Below are 21,470 nucleotides of genomic sequence, written 5' to 3'. Positions count from 1 at the left end.
TGCGGAGGTGGCAAAGCGGCGGGCCCGGTACAACCGGACGAAGGCGGTGCTACATGCAAAACGGATCAGGTTCGGAATGCTGCAGCCAGCGCGCTTGTGGGTCACCTACAAGAACCAACACCACTATTTTGAGTCCCCAGAGGAGGCGTGGGCCTTTGTACAGGAAGAGAATCTGGACTCGAATTAGACCCAGGGGATACTTGGCGGCCGTAGCCGCTCGGGTACTTTCAGCGGAACAAGCGGTTCTTTTTCGGCTGGGTCGGAACTGGGCAACTCTTATTGGAACGGTTTCCCCTTTTTTTTTCTTTCTTTGTTTGGATCTTGAACTCTTGCTTTGGTTTTTCTTCTGATGTTTTCCCCCCTTTGCCAACTTCCCTTAGTTATTGTTATTGTGGTTATTCATGGTTATTTATGGTTATTTATATTGTTTGGTAGAGGGCGACTGTTAAGTACATTGTTATTTGTTATCTATCTGTTATTTATAATGTTAAGTTGGGGAGGCGGGACGGGGGGGAGAGCAGATCGGGGATATGGGCTCATAGGGGGGGGTTCTTTACAGGCATGGATGGGGACGGGGGTGGAACTGAAGATGGCGGGGTGGGGTGTGGCAGGGCGAAAGCGCGGGCTTTCCTCTGTTTTCCCGCACGCGGGGCAGAGGAGGGGGGAGGGGAGGAGCGCGGGGCGTGGCTAGCAATGGCGACCTTTCCCGCGTTGGAGCGGGGCCAGGGAGGAGTGGCAAGGGGGGGGGGAGGCCCCCCCCCCGAGCCGGGAGGAGTTGGAGTGTGGCAGGAGCAGCCGGGTCAGCGTAAACCAGCTGACTTACGGGAGTACGATGGAGGGTACATCGCGGCTAGGAGGGGACCTAGCCTGGGGGGGGGGGGTTAGGGAGGGACACCGGGTTGCTGCTGGAAAGACCAGGAATGGGAAGTGGAGGACTGGAGGGGTGGGGGGAGGGGGCCATCGCCATGGGGAGCGGGTCAGAAGGGGAGGGTCGACCCGGGGCGAGCAGGGAACAGGACATGGCTAATCGGCAGGGGAAGGGGGCGGGTCGTCCCGCGACCCGGCTGATCACTTGGAACGTGAGGGGGCTGAATGGGCCGGTCAAGAGATCAAGGGTATTCTCACACCTGAAGGGACTGATGGCTGATGTAGCAATGTTACAGGAGACCCATTTGAAGGTAGTGGACCAGGTTCGCCTGAGAAGGGGGTGGGTGGGACAGGTGTTCCACTCTGGATTGGATGCAAAGAACCGGGGGGTGGCGATTCTGGTGGGAAAGAGGGTGTCGTTCGTGGCGGAGGTGGCGGATAAGGAGGGTAGGTATGTGATGGTGAAGGGTAAGCTGCAGGGGGAGAAAGTGGTGATGGTCAACGTATATGCCCCGAACTGGGATGACGCGGGTTTTATGAGGCGCCTATTGGGCCTCATTCCGGGACTGGAGGCAGGGGGCTTGATCATGGGGGGGGACTTTAACACAGTGCTGGACCCCGGGCTAGACAGATCGAGCTCAAGGACCAATAGGAGGCCGGCAGCGGCAGAAGTGCTGAGGGGGTACATGGAGCAGATGGGAGGAGTAGACCCATGGAGGTTTGGTAGGCCGAGGGCGAGGGAGTACTCCTTTTTCTCCCACGTCCATAGAGTGTACTCCAGAATCGATTTCTTCGTGTTGAGCAGGGGGCTGATCCCGTGGGTACGGGAAGCTGAGTACTCGGCCATTGCGATCTCTGATCATGCACCACATTGGGTGGATGTGGAAATGGGGGAGGCGCGGGACCAGCGCCCGCTGTGGCGGCTGGATGTGGGGCTGTTAGCGGACGACGAGGTGTGTAAAAGGGTCCGGAAGAGCATTGAGAGCTATCTGGACTTGAATGACACGGGTGAGGTGCAGGTGGGGATGGTCTGGGAGGCCCTGAAGGCAGTGATCAGGGGAGAGCTGATCTCCATAAGGGCACACAGAGAAAGAAAGGAGAGGCAGGAGAGGGAGAGGCTGGTGGGGGAGCTATTGGAAGTGGATAGGAGATATGCGGAGGCACCAGAGGAGGGGCTGCTGGGAGAACGGCGCAGCCTGCAGGCCAAGTTCGACCTGCTGACCACCAGGAAGGCAGAGACGTAGTGGAGAAGGGCGCAGGGCGCGGTCTATGAGTATGGGGAAAAGGCGAGCAGGATGCTGGCACACCAGCTTCGCAAACGAGATGCGGCTAGGGAGATTGGGGGAGTGAAGGAGAGGGGCGGGAAGGTAGTGCAGAAGGGGCAAGAAGTGAACGGGGTCTTCAGGGATTTTTACAAGGAGTTGTATCGGTCTGAGCCGCCGAGAGGAGAGGGGGAATGGAGGACTTCCTAAACAAATTGAGGTTCCCAAGGGTCCAGGAGGGGCTGGTAGAAGGGCTGGGGGCGCCAATAGGGCTAGAGGAGCTAGTCAAGGGAATAGGTCAGATGCAGGCGGGGAAGGCGCCGGGGCCAGATGGGTTCCTGGTGGAATTCTATAAGAAAAATGTGGACTTGGTGGGACCGGTACTGGTACGAGCCTTTAATGAGGCGTGAGAGGGGGGGGTTCTGCCCCCGACAATGTCGCAGGCTCTGATCTCCCTGATATTGAAGCGGGATAAAGACCCCGTGCAGTGCGGGTCCTACAGGCCTATCTCGCTTCTGAACGTGGATGCCAAGTTGCTGGCAAAGATCCTGGCAGCTAGAATAGAGGATTGTGTGCCAGGCGTAATCCATGAGGACCAGACGGGGTTCGTGAAGGGGCGGCAGCTCAACACGAACGTGCGGAGATTGCTGAATGTAATTATGATGCCGGCAGTGGAGGGGGAGGCTGAGATAGTGGTAGCGCTGGACGCGGAGAAGGCATTCGATAGGGTGGAGTGGGAGTACCTGTGGGAGACGTTGGAACGGTTTGGGTTTGGGGAAGGGTTTATTAAGTGGGTGAAGTTGCTCTACTCGGCCCCGACGGCGAGTGTAGTGACAAACGGGAGGAGGTCGGAGTATTTCGGGCTCCACCGAGGGACCAGGCAGGGATGTCCCCTATCCCCCTTACTTTTCGCACTGGCGATTGAACCGTTGGCGATGGCACTGAGGGGTTCAGGGGGGTGGAGAGGACTGACTAGGGGAGGGGAGGAACATCGGGTATCGCTGTATGCGGATGATCTACTGCTGTACGTGGCAGACCCAGAAGGGGGAATGCCGGAGATAATGGAACTATTAGCAGAGTTTGGGGACTTTTCGGGGTACAAACTAAATTTGGGCAAAAGCGAGGTTTTTGTGATACACCCGGGGGACCAGGGAGAGGGTATTGGGAGACTCCCCTTCAAGCGAGCAGGAAAGAGCTTTAGGTACTTAGGGGTGCAGGTGGCAAGGAACTGGGGGACCCTCCACAAGTTGAACTTTTCCAGGCTGGTGGAACAGATGGAGGAGGAATTTAAGAGGTGGGACATGGTACTGCTGTCGCTGGCGGGGAGGGTGCAGTCAATCAAAATGACGGTCCTCCCAAGGTTCTTGTTTTTATTTCAGTGCTTGCCCATCTTCCTCCCTAGGGCCTTCTTCAAAAAGGTGATGAGTAGCATCATGAGCTACGTGTGGGCGCACGGCACCCCTAGGGTGAGGAGGGTCTTTTTGGAGCGGAGTAGGGACAGTGGAGGGCTGGCACTACCCAATCTCTCGGGGTATTACTGGGCGGCAAATGTGTCAATGGTGCGCAAGTGGATGATGGAAGGGGAGGGGGCAGCTTGGAAACGAATGGAGAGGGCGTCCTGTGGCAACACAAGCCTGGGGGCCCTAGTAACGGCACCATGGCCGCTCCCCCCCACGAGGTACACCACGAGCCCGGTGGTGGCGGCCACCCTCAAGATATGGGGGCAGTGGAGGCGACACAGGGGGGAAATGGGAGGTCTGTTGGCGGCGCCAATAAGAGGGAACCATAGATTCATCCCGGGGAACATCGACGGGGGATTTCAGAGCTGGTACAGGGTGGGCATACGGCAGCTGAAGGACCTGTTTATAGAGGGGAGGTTTGCGAGCCTGGGAGGGCTGGAGGAGAAGTTTGAGCTCCCCCCGGGAAACATGTTCAGATATTTACAAGTGAAGGCATTTGCTAGGCGGCAGGTGGAGGGGTTCCCCCTGCTCCCCAGTAAGGGGGCGAGTGATAGGGTGCTCTCGGGGGTCTGGGTCGGAGGGGGGAAGATATCAGACATTTACAAGATAATGCAGGAGGCGGAAGAAGCATCAGGGGAGGAGCTGAAAGCCAAGTGGGAAGGGGAGCTGGGAGAGCAGATAGAAGACGGGACATGGGCGGATGCACTGGAGAAGGTCAATTCTTCCTCCTCGTGTGCGAGGCTGAGCCTCATTCAATTTAAGGTGCTGCATAGAGCTCACATGACGGGGACAAGGATGAGCCGGTTCTTTGGGGGTGAGGACAGGTGTGTCAGATGTCGGGGAAGCCCAGCGAACCATGTGCATATGTTCTGGGCATGTCCGGTGCTGGAAGGGTTCTGGAAGGGGGTGGCAAGGACGGTGTCGAAGGTGGTGGGGTCCAGGGTCAAACCAGGATGGGGGCTTGCGATCTTTGGGGTCGGGGTAGAACCGGGGGTACAGGAGGCTAGGGAGGCCGGAATACTGGCCTTTGCGTCCCTAGTGGCTCGACGAAGGATATTAATTCAATGGAAGGACGCGAGGCCTCCAAGCGTTGAAACTTGGATTAACGATATGGCTAGCTATATTCAGCTAGAAAGGATCAAATTTGCCCTGAGAGGGTCGGTACAGGGATTCTCCAGGCGGTGGCAACCTTTCCTTGACTTTTTAGATCAGAGATAGGCGTTCGGGGTCGTGGCAGCAGCAACCCGGGGGGGGGGGGGGGGGGGGAGGGGGGGAAGCAATGGTCGTGGGGGGACATGCACGACTGTAACGCGGGCAAGTCTGCTCGCCGCTCATGTCTGAAACTGTAGGCTGCCTTGTTTGTTAAGTTGTTGCTTGGGGGGGGGGGGGGGGTGGGGGGGGGAGGAATGGTGCGCGCGAGAGGGCGGGCGAGGGAGGGATATTTGCCTAGAGGGATTGTGTTGTTAATAATTTTTCAAATTAGTAGGGGTAAATGTCTGTATGGAAAAACTCTTTCAATAAAAATTATTTTTTTAAAAAAAAAGGACGGTCACCTCAGCACCCACAGATAACCTCACGATGCTCCACTTCTCCAGCTTCCACCCTAAACATATTAAAGAAACCATCCCTTATGGACAAGCCCTCTGTATACACAGGATCTGCTCAGACGAGGAGGAGCGTAACGGACATCTACAGATGCTAAAAGATGCCCTCACACGAACAGGATATGGCACTCGACTCATCGATCGACAGTTCTAACGCGCCACAGCAAAAAAAACGCACCGTCCTCCTCAGAAGACAAACACGGGAGACAACCGACAGAGTACCCTTCGTCGTCCAGTGCTTCCCCGGAGCGGAGAAACTACGACATCTTCTTCGCAGCCTTCAACACGTCATCGATGAAGATGAACATCTTGCCAAGGTCATCCCCACACCCCCACTACTTGCCTCCAAACAACCGCGCAACCTCAAACAAACCATTGTTTGCAGAAAACTACCCAACCTTCAGAACTGCGACTACGACACCACACAACCCTGCCATGGCAAACTCTGCAAGACGTGCCAGATCATCGACATGGGTACCACCATTACACGTGAGAACACCACCCACCAGGTACGCGGTACATACTCCTGCGACTCGGCCAACATTGTCTACCTCATACGCTACAGGAAAGGATGTCTCGAAGCGTAGTAGATTGGCGAGACCATGCAGACGCTGCGACAATCGATGAATGAACATCGCGCGACAATCGCCAGGCAGGAATGTTCCCTTCCAGTCAGGGAATACTTCAGCAGTCAAGGGCATTCAGCCTCTGATATCCGGGTAAGCGTTCTCCAAGGCAGCCTTCAGGACGCGCGACAACGCAAAATTGCCGAGCAGAAACTTATAGCCAAGTTCCGCACACATAAGTACGGCCTCAACTGGGACCTTGGATTCATGTCGCATTACATTCATCCCCCACCATCTGGCCTGGGCTTGTAAAATCCTACCAACTGTCCTGGCTTGAGACAATTCACACCTCTTTAACCTGGGGTTACCCCTATCTCTGCATCTGTAAAGACTTAATTACCTGCAAATGCTCACATTCAAAGTATTGTCTTGCTTCTTTGACTTTGTCTATATATATATATATATGTGTTTCTGGAACATACCTCTTCATTCAACCGAGGAAGGAACAGTGCTCCAAAAGCCAGTGATTTGAAACAAGCCTGTTGAACTTTAACCTGGTGTTGTAAGACTTCTTACTGTGCTCACCCCAATCCAATGCCGGCATCTCCACATTGTTGTATATATGCTACACCCATGCCAACTTAAGTGTCATCTAATCTTACATGGTCTACCACTCCTCCTAGGTGTAACCCCAGACAGCATATCAGAAGTGGAGATAACCTGCTGCGTGTTTCGCCCTCTGACCTGAGATACCTTTGGCAGCCGTCCTCTGGAGAGCCTGGACCTGGATGGGTCTGGCTGACATTCATGGCTCAGGTGACAATGTTTCACCCTGTTCTGCCCACTGCTCATGAGATGCACCAGTGTCAGGTGGTGGTGGGTGGGGGGAGATTTGGAAAGGCTTGGGTGTTCTAGCACCTCCCCTGCTGGAGGTTCCATCACATGCTCCTCCTTCGGGGTGCTCGCTGGCCCCAGGCTATGCCATGGGATGGAGTAGAGGCCGGAGTGAGCACCAGAGGCCAGTCCTGGAGGGCAGCCCTGATGCAATGATACTGGGTCATGTCCCTTAGCGAATGAGCCACATCCCTCACTACCTCGGTCATGTCCCTCTGCGACTGGCCAAGGTCAGCACCCGACCAATGCTCTTGATGCTCTCAGCCATGATTCTTTCTGAATGGACCAAGTTTTGGTGCTCTGCAGCAACGTTCTTGTGCACCCAGAACATGTCCACCTGTGACTCGGCTCTCCTGCCCTGTGCCTCAGCCATGGAAAGCACAGTGTGCCCCAAGCCTTGGGTTTCCTTACACATGAATCCGATGTCTTGCCCCAGGCCTTCCACCATGGATGCCACCCTTTCAGTATTGGCTTTGGTGCTTCGCTTTGTTGGCATGATCTCCTGCACATGAAGGTGGCTGGGCTCCTCCAACTGTATTTGTAGGTGCTGGAAATTGCTGATGTCCCTTCCTATGGATTCTGCTTCTACATCTGCCCAGTGAAGAGATAACCTTTTACAGAGGCCAACATCTGTCTAGAGGCCCCTGTTCCCTGGGATTGACAGCCCTCTGACTGTCTGCTCCCTCAGGAAACCTTGCCTCCACTTGATATACTGTAGCATGTGTGTCGTGCTCACCAAAGTGTGACCCAGAAGCCTGATTGCTAACATGTCCCACTGAGGCGATAGTCTCTGTGATGGTGAATGGTGCAGGTGGCAGCAGAGAGAGACGTTGGTGTCTCCCCGGAGTGGTTCTCCGGGACTTTCTGAGGGTCTGAATGGGGGGCAGCAACCTTGGACAGCCCGGCCTTGTCTGATGGGTGATCCTGCAAGACAAAACACATGGAATGAGATGTTGAGAAGGACTGGTCTGTGGAAGAGGGGTGACTCACCTGTTGTGGAGACATGTGCATTGCATTGGACTCTCAGTTGTATGGCGCATGCCAAATTCCATCTCAACCACTGCCCCCTCCTCGGCCTCCCTTGAGATTTGCTGGGTCCTCTCCTTATAGGGGTGTGGACCCAAATATCTTGGATGCCCCTGCCTGTCTTCTGGTGTTCTGGAGATTATGGGCTGTTTTATCCTTGGGGACACAGGAAGGACATAGTGAGGTGCCAGGACATGAGTTTTACAATGGGATTGTAGCTAGTGGCATCTGTGTGTGCAAGGCTCCTGGCCAAAGAGGGCAGTACAAGTGTTGGGGTTCAGTGGGGCATGGGGCAGGCAGGTAGGGTGTTGTTGGCCTCTAGGGGATTGGTAGCATTGCATGTCAATCCTTTGTCACCTCCTCCATCTTGAGTCTCCATCTTACTCTGCGAAGAGGGTGCCTCTCTTCTCAATAGCACCCAGCATCTGGTTGATCTCCGATACCAGGACCTTGGGGCAGGTCTTTTAGCAGCCATCTTCCTGGCTGGAATGACAGTCTTTGGTGAGTGCTTAAAAGCTGCTCCAACTTGTCAGGCTCTGAACGAAAATCCCAACCCCAGCGAATCAGACCCCAGCGGACTGCATGTGAGCTACTTTCTGGCCTATTGACATGATCTGAATCTCCACTGGCCGGTGCTCATAGCAGGAAAATGCAGTTTCCGGATTCCTCTCTGGTGGCAGTACTTAGTCTCCAGAATCAAGCATCCAGCCCTGGGTGATTCAATCCTTCATTAACCTCGGAGTCAAGGTGTTGTCATCTCCAACAGCAGGAGAATTACTCACACAATGAGAACTAATAACATTGGTCTGGATGCATCTTCCATGGAAAACCTCATGTTTCAATCAGCAGAAGCTGGCTACATTTGTCTACGCTTTTCATGGAATAAACAAACTGGACATTGGTGCAGCAGGAACAACAGGAAATGTTTTGACATGTCAGAGTTAGACTATTATAAAATAAGAGCACATCTGAATATCTGTGCTGTAGTCGGAAGGAGGATCAAGGCTGGTCACCTTGACTCCAGACCTACAATCAACACTATAGATCTGTCATGTCGGGGATTGCAAGTGTTTTCAATCATATTGTGATGATGTTAGTACGAAGGTTTTGCAAAGGATTGAGGCAAAAACTTGGTGGGGATTATTTTGCGCACCTATTTCCGGAGCCCGGGGGGGGGGGGGGGGGGGATGATTGGGATTCTCGCCCCCCCTGCCAATGTTGTTACAGGGATCCTGATGTTATACATTTAAAAATAATTATCAGGCCTTTACACCTGATAAGAGTGCCTCCGGTTAGATTGTCCATTCACGTCAGTGTGAGGGTACACTGTTATGAATCATAACAAGTCTCCCATAATGACCACCTGGAGAGCAGGACCCATCAGGGCCATGTAGGTGAGAACATTCCCCGGGAGGGAGAGGGTGGGACAGGCTGGATCAGAGCCCACACTGCTGCTGCGATCTCGTGGGACTTTCTTTTTGCTGTGCTCCGAGCAATCCGGCAGGGAAAGCCACCTTTGGGGCTGGTGGCTTCCTCGCCGTTCTTCCTCACCCACAGGCCACTCTGGTATTTTGGGGAATCTTCCACTCTTGGTGTTAGTCGCCAGTAACTTTGTTTCTGCCATATCTGGTGATATTGGTCTGGGGCGTTTCTTTTTTCAGGTTTTGGGACAAGACATGTGTTTATACAAGTTTAAACCGCATGGTAGTGACTTTGTGTTGGTTACCGGGAACGGGTTGTTTTAAATTTTAGGATCTTTTACTGTGACTTGGATTGGATTTGTTTATTGTCACGTGTACGGAGGTACAGTGAAAAGTATTTTTCTGCGAGCAGCTCAACAGGTCATTCAGTACATGGAAGAAAAGGGATTTAAACAAAATTCAAGAAAATACAATAAAATAGCTTTAGAATTAATTTTTAAAAGGTTAGAATGAGTATAAGTTAAGTTAAAAGTGGATCTGTTGGGGAGAGCTTGCAAAGAGTCGCCTCGCTCCGGCGCCATCTTTGTCCGGCCGCTTTTAAAAAAAAATAATCATTCACTTAAGTACCTGAATCAAGATCAGGGTGGGGGCCTTAACCTCTAATGGGTTAGGGTTCTGGGTAACGTAACAGCAATTGTAACTGTATTTTGTGATGGTTGAATACAGACCTTCTCCGAGGGTAGTGGGTGATTCAATAAAGCAATTGTGAATTATCAGAGGACACCTGTCCCGTTGGTCATTCTGTTCAAGCCATACACCCAGGAATCTGGTGTCACAAACTGAGTGTGGGAACGGTCTCTGGAGGGGGAAAGGGGACCCCTACAGATTGTAAAGATTTGGATTGTTTCTCAGCACAAAAGTAAAACTTTTGGGTCGGGAATCATCTCCCAGCTTGTGCCGCATCTGATGAAATATGGAAGAGTATGCGAGACCTTCTCACAGAAGCCCCTCTCTTATTTAGTCGTGGTCACTGGATGCTATAACCCATGAAGGAGAAGCGTATTTGGGTCTCATTCAGATTTTGTACTTTATCGATGTTTTAGTTATTGTCGTAATGAGTTACTCGAATCACTTTGTTGCTGATGCCATTGTTGTAATTGGTTGAATGGATGGTTTTGTGTGTTGCTGCTGGCCATTTACTGCTGTACTAAGTCTATATTGAAATCTACAGCATAATATTAACATTGATTAAAGTATGTTTAAAACCTAAATTGCAATATTGTGCATAGCAATAAAATAAAGGCACTCAGAGAGTATCTACGACAGAAAGCAGTAGAAGATAACAGGTTGTTGATGAAGAAAATCGACAGGAAGAAGACTGATAAGCTAAGCAATACTGAAGTACTCAACGATAAGTGCCCTCAGAATAAAACATCCTGCTGCTTGAGGAGTAAAATTGTTGGGGCTACGTTTATGTCTTCAATACTTAGACACAGTGGACACGATTCAATGGACTTAAAATGAAGTTCGCTGTCAGATGCGTTTAGCGGAGTGTTTCTTGATGGCCATTGCGCTGGTAAACACCCTGCCATTCAATGGCACTTTGCTGCTTTTTGGGTATTGGGCAGTTTTTGTCCGCTGAGGCCATACTTGGAGGGATTTCCTGCTGGCGAGCTGATCTCACGAGCAAGAATGGCTGTTCGCATATCGGGGAACCATTTTGCTTGGCAGCCCCTACCATTACCCACCACCCCCCACTTTCAACTCCCCCTTTATCGACCCCCTCCTCACACAGCAGCATTGGCGAGGCCCCTGGGAACCTCCCTTCCAATTAGCAGCACCCCCCTCCCTGGGCCCAACCCCTGTCAATGCCAACTTGGAAGAGTGATCCTGGCACTGCCAGTGTGCCAGTGCCAACAGCATGGTAGGGTGCCACCCTACCCTGTCCCCGATTACCCAGGGATCTACAATGGCCTGTGAACCCCACCCCCCGCAAGGTGCCGGCATACCTGGTCCATGTTTGTGTGGACCAGCACTAAACGGCACTTGGGCAAGGTCTCCCTGGCACGGCCCTCGAGTCCTGGGCACTGGGTAAATCCGCCGTCTGGGTACTTAAGTGAGCTATTTGGCTAATTTACATATGCAGATCTGGATCTTGTTCAGCAAGGGCGAATATTGGGTGCCCGAGTCGGACTGGAACGATTAGGTATGTTTCTATTTTACCTCATTTTGTTAATAATTAAAATGATTAACTACTTGCACCACACATTGCTATGGTAACAATGTGTTTCAAGACTTTTACCATAATTTCTCATGCAGAATATTATGTACACTAACCTGACAAAGTATTCTGAATGACACGGTGATAGCGTCTTTTCCACCTCTATCCAAAAAGAAAAGTTATCCATTCACTGACATTAAAAACAATGTACACATATTATTTTGATTTTCCTGACAAAACCTGGTTAGTCCTGGCAGCCATTTTGAGCATCTTACTGTTTGGGAGAAAAAAATAATAATCACAGACATGTTACATGTAACACTTGTACATTTTATTTTAATTAAATCAGCCATTTTACACATTGCAGTTGCTATGTATTTGTTAGTGTTTTAAGTTTGCTTCCATTTATCTTTATTCTAATACATGCCCTCATAGATATCATATACAATATTTGTTATCACCATGGGAACAAGATGCTGATTCGTCAACTTAAAATTCACTCCTTCTCACAGTTCCAAAGTTCTTTGATTACACAGCAAAAAAAAAAATAAAAAGGTATAAATCAAAACGTAATTACAGAGGCATCATCTGTGCTGCAAATAACATCACATGGCAGGCCCAAAACAGTTACACACTCCCTCCGTTGGTTCTTGTAATCAGTCAGTGCAGGCCTCGACACAAACAAAACAGGACTGACATTCTGCCTGCACTGATTGAGTGAGTAAATTAAAGATTTATTTGTTTAACTTTCTGAGCACTGAGCGGATATTGTTCTCATATCAACAAGTATTATGTACCATAATAACTTAAAAAAACAGCAATAAAATCTTATGAATACATTGAAGGGCAGAACTGAATAGTTAAAAATACTATATATTTATCATAAATGATTCCTGCTTTTAATGTTTCTTTTTTTTTGTTGAGGCAGCGAGCTGAAACATTTCCCCAGTGCAAAGATGGTTAAACAACCGTATAGATGATTACAACAGCTATAAATACTACATGCATTTACAAAAAGAAGCCAGTCTTGTTACGTAATGCTGAAATAACCAAAGGATTCGGTCTTTTTTTTAAAAAGTTCATCCCATTTCCACTTGTCTACAGTGCAGGTACCAGTAGAAAGTACCAGACCACAAATGCAAGACTACGTGGTTTGGTGGAAGCAGTGAAGAAAGTTGCAAATTTCTGGAAACAAGTATGGCAGCATGAATTACACGACCAAATGTAGCCTGCCACATACCCACTGTTTAAATTCATACTAATGCAATTAATGGAGATATGTCTGATACATTAAGTACAGGTGCTAGCATATTTATTAAGCTTTTGAGAAATTTTGAGGGACTGTAAGATTCTTAAGTGCTCCCTACTAGGCCTGCACACTCACAATCTGTAACTATGGCGACATTTAGTCAGACTCAATTCGGCAATGAAGAAAGGATCTTGTGTTTGGTGGCGATTGGTGTAGTCAAGGTAGGCAGTGTCTTAGTTTCACAAGCCAAAACACTTTTGCTATTTACATGTTTGTGTTGTAAAGTCCTTCGGCAACAGAAAATGAGAAGAGGCCTGTGGATGAAGTATTTTCGGAATTTCAGAATGGTTGTTGCAGTTTGGAGGCAGCAACGTTTGCATGTTCCTAATACAGCCATATGAGGAAGCTCTAGTGTTCAAACAGTATTAAGTCATCCAAGATATGGATGCCATCTTTGGTCACAAATTTATTTACGGTAAAGAAAAGTCTAATTCAAATCTACCTTTCCGCACAGGTACTCCCGCATCTTCAGATGGGAAAAATAATATACAATTTCTTCATGTGAGCAAACTGTGCAGTACTGAGAGAATAGATGTGTGTGATTTGAGCTGTTTATTTTTCATCCTGTTTCCAGTCCTCACTGCAAAAGCGACCAAGAAGTTGTTGTAGGTCGCGTTTCAGGTCATCTTTTTGTAGCGCTTCAGGCACATCCTCCAGCCGTTCCTCATGTATATGCTTCCCCTCCTGATCCTTCACCACAGTCCTCTTCTGTGTGCTAGCTTTACTCATGGTCGCCCTGGAGAAAGGGATAGAGGGAGAAAACAAGATAGCAGATGGAAAACAGAGAAAGAGAGAGCAAGTCCAGTAAAGGAGGGAAAGGGAGGCACCAGGAAAACAAAACTTTAGTGTGACATTTATGGATATGATTAATGTTTTCCAAACAGCCGCTTTGCTATTTATTTGAAAAGAAGTAAAATCCATGAATTGCCCAATCAAGAACTGATAGCACTCATCTGGTTGTACAATAAATTACTGCAGTATTTATCTTCGTGCTTTTGCTCTTACGCTCTTAAAAAGAGGAAAATCATTTATGGAAATTTGAAGAAACACCTGATTTAAATTGCAGAATGTAGACCGAGTTCTGAAAATGGAAATGATCTTTAATCATTCTCCCAAGTGTGTCACCACATAGCTATCCCCTGAGGAAACAGCATGCCTACGAAAAGAGACCTTGGACATGATTGAATGGCCTCGTCATGCCCAACCTTTTGACTTGACGAGACCATTGAATCTCGAGGCCTCTTGCGAGATTTGCACCACTCGAAACATCGAGAGATTCAACGGAATCTTGCGAGGCATCGCGATCTAGATCCCGTCCTCAATGGGTCTCCCAGGCCATCAGAGAGCCTGGGTAGTCAGGCTCTGGGCAGTGTGGTGCTGCCAGGGTACACAGGTAGCACTGCCAGGCTGATAGGGGCACTGCGAGAGTGCCAGGTTTCCCTTACCAGGGGTCAGCCCTGTGGTGCCTTTCCCATAAGATGTGGGGTGAGGTGGGGCTCGAGGACCCCATAAGATGTAGGTTGGGTGCAGTGATGGGTAAGGCTGTGGTGGGGTGACTGGGCGGGGGGGGAATCGAAAGGTCAGGGCAGCGTTTTAAAATGGTGCCCCAATCCACAAGTGCTCTTCCTGCACTGGTGATCTAGCTTGTCAGTGCACGAAATGATGCAAGTGCAGCCTTGATGGGGCGTTCCCCGCCAAGGACAAAAAAAATGTCAAAGTGCCGTTGCATAGCAGGGTCTTTCTCGATGCTGCAGGCACCAAGAAACACCCCTCTAAACATGCCCAAAACAGGTCTCTGATTTTATCCTGTTAAATCACACCCCTTTTTTCACAATGAACAAGAAATAGCTAAACGCATATATTTTTCTGGCACATTCTGAAGCCGCATGTTTGTGTTTCCCTCAGAGACAAGCCACAGCAGAGTGCAGTGTGCAATGTTGACTGAGTGGTAGAAGTGTTCAGGTAGCTAAATTCTGGAAATAAATAATTCACCTGGACAGGGGTAAATACAAAAGATAAATAATCCATCCTTATCGTCAAATGCATGTGCAGGGCTGACCCAAGTCTATTTAAGGGGGGTGAATTTTACATTTAAGAGGAAGGACGTCAGTGGTAAGGAATGAAGGAGTGGAGATCGGTTTGTGTTGCATCTGCTTTTCTCCTGTGGAATAATCACAGAGCATTCCAACTTCGCAGTGGAGCAGTTTGCATCTAAGCCACACAGGCATTGTTCGCACTGTTATTCACATGGCTCTTTTTTTTCAACGTCCCAGGCACATTTCCAAAGCAGACATTGGCTCCTTAAATGTGCCAATGAGGGAAATAACAATATAAATAATAAAAATAAGGACCCAATTTAGAGATCAATGAGGGAGGTGGTCTGCTACACCTGGTCACGTAGTGGGCTGAGATCAAAACCTACGCCACATTATTTTCTAGAATCTGCACCCATGTTAGGGGCAGCACGGTAGCATGGTGGTTAGCATAAATGCTTCACAGCTCCAGGGTCCCAGGTTCGATTCCCGGCTGGGTCACTGTCTGTGTGGAGTCTGCACGTCCTCCCCGTGTGTGCGTGGGTTTCCTCCGGGTGCTCCGGTTTCCTCCCACAGTCCAAAGATGTGCGGGTTAGGTGGATTGACCGTGCTAAATTGCCCGTAGTGTCCTAAAAAGTAAGGTTAAGGGGGGGTTGTTGGGTTACGGGTATAGGGTGGATACGTGGGTTTGAGTAGGGTGATCATTGCTCGGTACAACATCGAGGGCCGAAGGGCCTGTTCTGTGCTGTACTGTTCTATGTTAGCATCAACCACTCATTGGAATCTTACAGCCAGCAAGAAAGTTGAGTTTATTCCAGGCTGTAGTGCTTATAAGAGATTTGAAATGATACTGCTGTACAAAAATGAAAACTAGGTAGTATTCACACAGCAGACAGTATACTGCCTCTGTATTGCATCAATGCTGTGCCTTAATCCTGAACTTGGAAAAGCAGCCTTTACTGAATAAATGTATTTGTTCCCACTTCCCACACCAGCTGTCATCATAGCTTTAATAAAAGCAAAATACTGAGGATGCTGGAATCTGAAAGAAAAACAGAATATGCTGTAAAAACTCAGCAGGGCTCCACAGATGCTGCCAGACATGCTGAGTTTTTTCCCCCAGCATTTCCTGTTTGTGTGCCATTATAGCAACTACCAATTCAGTGGCATCTGTGATCCACTGTGGGCAGTTTTGTGCGAGGGAGTTACCAGGAACAAAGTAGGAAACTTATAACCAGCAGAAAATTGGCTTCACTCAGATCTATAGAATTTAAGTTTTGAAATTACACTGTGTGAAAATGACAATTATATGTTGATTTAATTAAAATAACCAGTCAGCACACTGAAGAACTCTGAATTAATTGACATTAGCACTTACTAGCTCCAGTAGAGCTACAAAATAATCTCACCCCTTACAACAAAAAGTGATGGAAACAGAAAAAGAAACAAAGGTGGAATATTTCAACTGATCATCTGAAAAATCAGATTGGTTTGTATCAAATTTTACTGCAAGAATGGAACCTTTTTAAGCTGAATGGCTCAGGTTTTCGTCCCCTGCCAAGTCAAGTGATTTCCTGGCTTGGCGAACCTGTCCTTTAAAAATAGTAACCTACAGGTCAGACTTTCAGTTGGAGAGGGAGGGATGGAGACTGAAAGAGGGTAGGTTACCCTGGAATGAATGTGCAGGCTGCTGGGTGTGGAGGCTGGCTGAGTGTAAGGCACTGTGCTAAAATAAAAGGCAATAAAATCAAAAATATCCCTCCAGCCTTCACCCACCCTCAGCCCCCACACATCCCCTATGCCCTATCCATACAAACCTATGCCCCCACCCACTCACCATTGGCCCCTCACACCCCTATGCCAACTTGGTGCCTCTATAGCCATTCTACTGTGCCAACAATGTCCCCTCTACCTTGCCCAATTTCCCCCAGACTCATTGCCAATTCATGCCAACCCGCTCCCTACCCAACCCGTCCACACCCTTTGTCCTTAATACCTCCAGGCCAACTAACCAAGTATATTTGAAAAGTTCCTTGACACGTTTCCTCCTGGATAGCTTTGACAGATTTGTCAGCTTTGACACATTCTGCACAGCTTTGACACTTTTGATCAGGCTTGCGAGCTGGACTCTTCCTTGACAGCTGGACAGCTCTTTTTTGCTTGACAGTTCCAATGTGTTTGTGTGTAAGAAGTGCATAATCATGTTCACTTTTAACAATACCAAAGGGTACCTTACCTTTCTCAAGTGTGATCCGGAACCCTATCCATAGGGACACCCTACTTCTCCAAAGGGATACCCTGGCTATCCAAACTAATCCACCAAGTTTAGTCCTTCTCTTACCTGTTCTAATCTCCACAATGCAGATGCCACACTCCTGTTCCTCCAAAATATCAATTCAGCAGAGGCAATTGGTGATTTCAATGGCCAGCAACCTCCACGAATTGCACATGCACAAACCCTGGCCCCACTTGAGTCCAATCCTGGAGAAGGTGGGAGATGCCGGAGACGGGACTTAATTTACAGCCATTACGGGGATTTTTTTAATGAAGGAGGCTCTCAATTGTGGTGAAAATCTGGGCCATTATTTAGGATGTTGGACACATTTTTCCTGTGCTGTTGATAAACGGTGTGTTTCAAAGGGGCACACCCCCAAAGGGTTCAACTGATTAAAAGGTTTCCTGAAGTTTGGAATAGAGTAACACAAAAGAGAAATGCTGAGTGCCTTCTGATGTGTCATGTGAGTTAGTTCAACGTTGACTGCAACTGGATGCAGTGAAACTAGAAACAGGCTTCCGACACAGGAAATGGTCCAACACTGTTTTATTGAACTTGCTGATTGCTGTACATAATCTGCTGTGGATTGACACTCTATTAATCTAATTGATAACCTCCTACTGGCTTGACCAGACTAGCTCTCTACCATGTGGAGATGCTGCTCACTGGCTTGTGCACTCTAACTATCTCAGTAGCTGTGTCCTGTGAGAGAGGGAGAGTCTTAATGCCCTGTGGGCTTTATAGTGGTGGTGTCCTGTCTGGTGATTGGTTGTTCTGTGTCATGTGTGTTCATTGGTTATCCTGTGTGTCAATCACTGCCTGTCTGCATCTCATTATATACATGAGTGGATATTATGACACCTTCATTATTCAATTGGAAAATACGCAACTAAATGGGGAGCCAATCCATATTGATAGGTTAAAATTCAATGTGGACTTTAAATGGGGAAGCATGGACATGGAGGAAGATGTTAGATGCCTGGCCATCAAAAACTAACTCTTGAGGGTAAAATGTGATCAAAATTGTGAATGGAAATTGGGCTTCATTACAAAAAGTCCAAAGGCTCAGATCTGCCGAGTAGAACACTTTTGAAAAATTTTGTGGGCTATTCTGGGATTCCTGCCCTCATTCATGTTCCTGGCATTTTCGCCAGTGAGGTATAAGGGTGTTGTCAGTCAGCTCATACTCAGCAATCCGATTCTTGCCAGTGCCATTGTATGGCTTGAGCAGTTTAACGCGTTGCCACTGCACCCCGTAGCCATCCGCCCCCCAAAACAAAATAGTGGAGTTGGGCCTCTTCTGTAAGTAGATGTGTTTCATAGCCTTAGAGAGATGGTGTGAAAAACAGGGGAATCCCAGTCTCAAGTGAGTAAACAAAAATAAAAAATAGCCACCGACTCCTGGAATATTGTCACTGAAAGGATTTGAAAAACAAAAAAAATTGGTATTGTATATATATACATATATATATATATATATATATATATATATATATATAAAAAAAATTTATTTTATAATCTTCATTGTCAGAAGTAGGCTTACATTAACAATGCAATGAAGTTACTGTGAAAAGCCCCTCGTTGCCATACTCTGGCACCTGTTCGAGTACACAGAGGGAGAAATCAGAATGTCCAATTCACTTAACAGTATGTGTTTCGGGACTTGTGGGAAGAAACCGAAGCACCCAGAGGAAACTCACGCAGACACGGGGAGAACGTGCAGACTAGGCACAGTGATCCAAGCTGGGAATCGAACCTGGGACTCTGGTGCTGTGTGCTACCATGCCGCCCATGGTGTTGTCAATTGCGACAGTTAAATATTGTATTTTAAGTTAGCTGTGTTTTTACTGAGTGATTGATTTTAGGTGTCAATCTTGTAAAGGTAGGTTGACCATTATATGGACCAGCATTGCATAAGTGTTGATATGCACGAGAATAATTTTCCAATTGGGAAAAGTGCTACTATGCATCCAAAACTGAAGAAAACAAGAAAATGCTAGGTGATTTACCTGCCGAGAGCTGTATTAATTTGATAAACAAATAATAGTTTTAGAACATAGCACAGTACAGGCCCTTTGGCCCACAATGTTGTGCCGACCATTTATCCTAATCTAAAATCAACCTAATCTACACCCTTCAATTTACTGCTGTCCATGTGCCTGTCCAAGAGTCGCTTAAATGTCCCTTTATGACTGACTCCACCACCTCTGCTGGCAGTGCATTCCATGCACCCACCACTCTCTGTGCAAAGAATCTACCTCTGACAATACCCAAATATGGCCCCTGGGGGACTGGGCTCCAAGTCCAATACCTTCCTCCAATCACCTTAAAATTATGTCCCCTCGTGACAGCCATTTCCGCCCTGGGGAAAAGTCTCTGACCATCCACTCTATCCATGTCTCTCATCACCTTGTACGCTTCCATCAAGTCATCTCTCTTCCTTCTTCGCTCCAGTGAGATAAGCCCTAGCTCCCTCAACCTTTCTTCATAAGACATGCCCTCCAGTCCAGGCAGCATCCTGGTAAATCTCCTCTGCACCCTCTCCAAAGCATCCACTTCCTTCCTATAATGAGGCAACCAGAACTGGACAAATATTTCAAGTGTGGTCTAACCAGAGTTTTATAAAGCTGCAGCAAAACCTCGCAGCTCTTAAACTCAATCCCCCTGCTAATGAAAGCCAACACACCATACGCCTTCTTAATACCCTTCAACCTGGGTGGCAACTTTGAGGGATCTATCTATATGGACCTCAAGATCCCTCTGTTCCTCCACACTTCCAAGAATCCTGCCTTTAAACCTGCATTCAGCATTCAAATTCGACCTTCCAAAATGAATCACTTCACATTTATAACTTTAATTTAGAAAAAAAAGGCAATCCCTCAAGGACTGCTTTGATTGATAGGACATTTCGTGTCATTTAGTAAAAAAGGTCATCTGGTTTTATAGTTTCAACAAACTATTATTTGCATTGGTAAAACTTTGTTTTGGCAGCTGAGCCTATTATGAAAGCCTGGTTGAGTTAAAAGTTACAGGACCACTTATCTCAGCAGGAGGCTGTATTTATATTTTGTTTGAATTTTTAAGTGGTTATTAAAGGATTGTCTATTTTTGATGTGGTTAATGAAATAGATGTTTATATGTTTTCATGACAGATTGGCCGTTTGAGGAGATTTAAATTTTTGAATGCGTTTTATGAATTAGTTTTTTTTTCCAGGTGTAATGTGTTTGAGTGAGAGCTCTATTAATTGTTGGAAGTTAAATGTTTTTTCATCTCCATTTCAAAGACATGGCTTATGAGGTCCACCTATAGTGTATACATGGGGGCATGGAGGCGGCATAGGGAATATGAGAAGGCATGTGGGCTAGGTGAATGGTGAGGACTGAGAATTTAACAGCCAAACAATCCAAATTAAAACTGGACCAATGTCCAGGTAAATGGAGGCAGGCATTCGAGCATGTTGGTCTGGCCAACCACCCGCTTCTATTGTTGCCTTTGGCCTGTCTTCAGCGATGGTGGGCCTGAGTCCATTGTGCCCCATCTCCCTTGATCAAAAATATGACAGGCAGGGTCCTTTTTAAAGGAGGCAGTTCTGCTAAATCAGGATATTTCCCAACGCAACCTTCCCACCTTCGCTACAAACCCCAGCCCATAAAAGAAGTGTACGGCAGCATTACTGCTGTTAAGTATTGGTCACCCAAACAAAACAAGTTCCCTTTATACAACACACTTAATGTAGCAAAACTGTCCAGGACATGTTATAACAAATGAAATTAGACACCATGCCATTAAGCGGGATATCAGATCAAGTAAACAAAAAGTCAGATTTTAAAGAACCTGAAAGGACCATTGTAGAGAGGTGGATGAGCTTAGAAAGTGAATTCCAGAGTCTAAGGCCTAAGCAGCTGGAAGTATTTCAGTAGGAATGTTAAGTTCAGCATTAGGAATTCCATTTCTTTTATTGATTCACAGGGTGTGGACATCTTTAGTGAGACCGGTATTTACCGTACAGCTTTAATTTCCATCGAGAGGATGACAGCGAGTTTTTTGTTACAATTGAGTAGCCAATTTTGAGGGTAGTTAAGAATAAAAGGGTGGGTCGAGTGATATATATTGGTCGGACCGAAAAAGTACAGCATATTTTCTTTTTTTTTAAAAACCCAAAATCTGGTAGTTTCACATTTAAACTTACTGCTGCTAGTTTTTTTAATGCCAGATTTTACTGAATTAATCAAATTTCAATTTTCCTGCTGCTTCGGTGGGATTGGAGCTCACGCCTGTGAATCATTTGTCCAGGCCTCTTGATTATTTGCCCAGTAATATGACCACTAATGTTCCCATACCCACTTCTAGGGAGGATAGATTTTCACTGATGATTCCATTGACGATTCATCAGGTTGCTACTTGGATCAAAGGGATTAGCTGTGATGAGAGACAAGGTAAATTTAGGTTAGATTACCTAGAGATGGGGATCAGGGTGATCTGGGTTGAGATGTTTAAATCGAGTAGGTACATGACAGGATTTACAGAAAGT

The 21,470-nt window shown here is 47.6% G+C and overlaps 1 protein-coding gene across 28 annotated transcripts in view; it reads right to left on the bottom strand.

The window, feature by feature from the left end:
• Positions 1 to 11,630: 11,630 nt before the first annotated feature.
• Positions 11,631 to 21,470, bottom strand: part of ank2b (ankyrin 2b, neuronal) — a 1,110,754-nt gene continuing 1,100,914 nt past the window's right edge. For all 28 annotated transcript variants that reach the window (XM_038792202.1, XM_038792212.1, XM_038792216.1 and 25 more), the window contains one exon: positions 11,631 to 13,366. In XM_038792202.1, coding sequence (XP_038648130.1) covers positions 13,183 to 13,366 — 184 coding nt within the window. In that variant the 3' untranslated portion in view covers positions 11,631 to 13,182. The remainder of the gene's footprint in view (positions 13,367 to 21,470) is intronic.

The sequence above is a fragment of the Scyliorhinus canicula genome, chromosome 3, assembly GCF_902713615.1.
Source record: "Scyliorhinus canicula chromosome 3, sScyCan1.1, whole genome shotgun sequence".
NCBI classification, from domain to species: Eukaryota; Metazoa; Chordata; class Chondrichthyes; order Carcharhiniformes; family Scyliorhinidae; genus Scyliorhinus; species Scyliorhinus canicula.
Note: the sequence above shows the minus strand (reverse complement) of the source record. Positions and strands in the feature narration are given on the sequence as shown.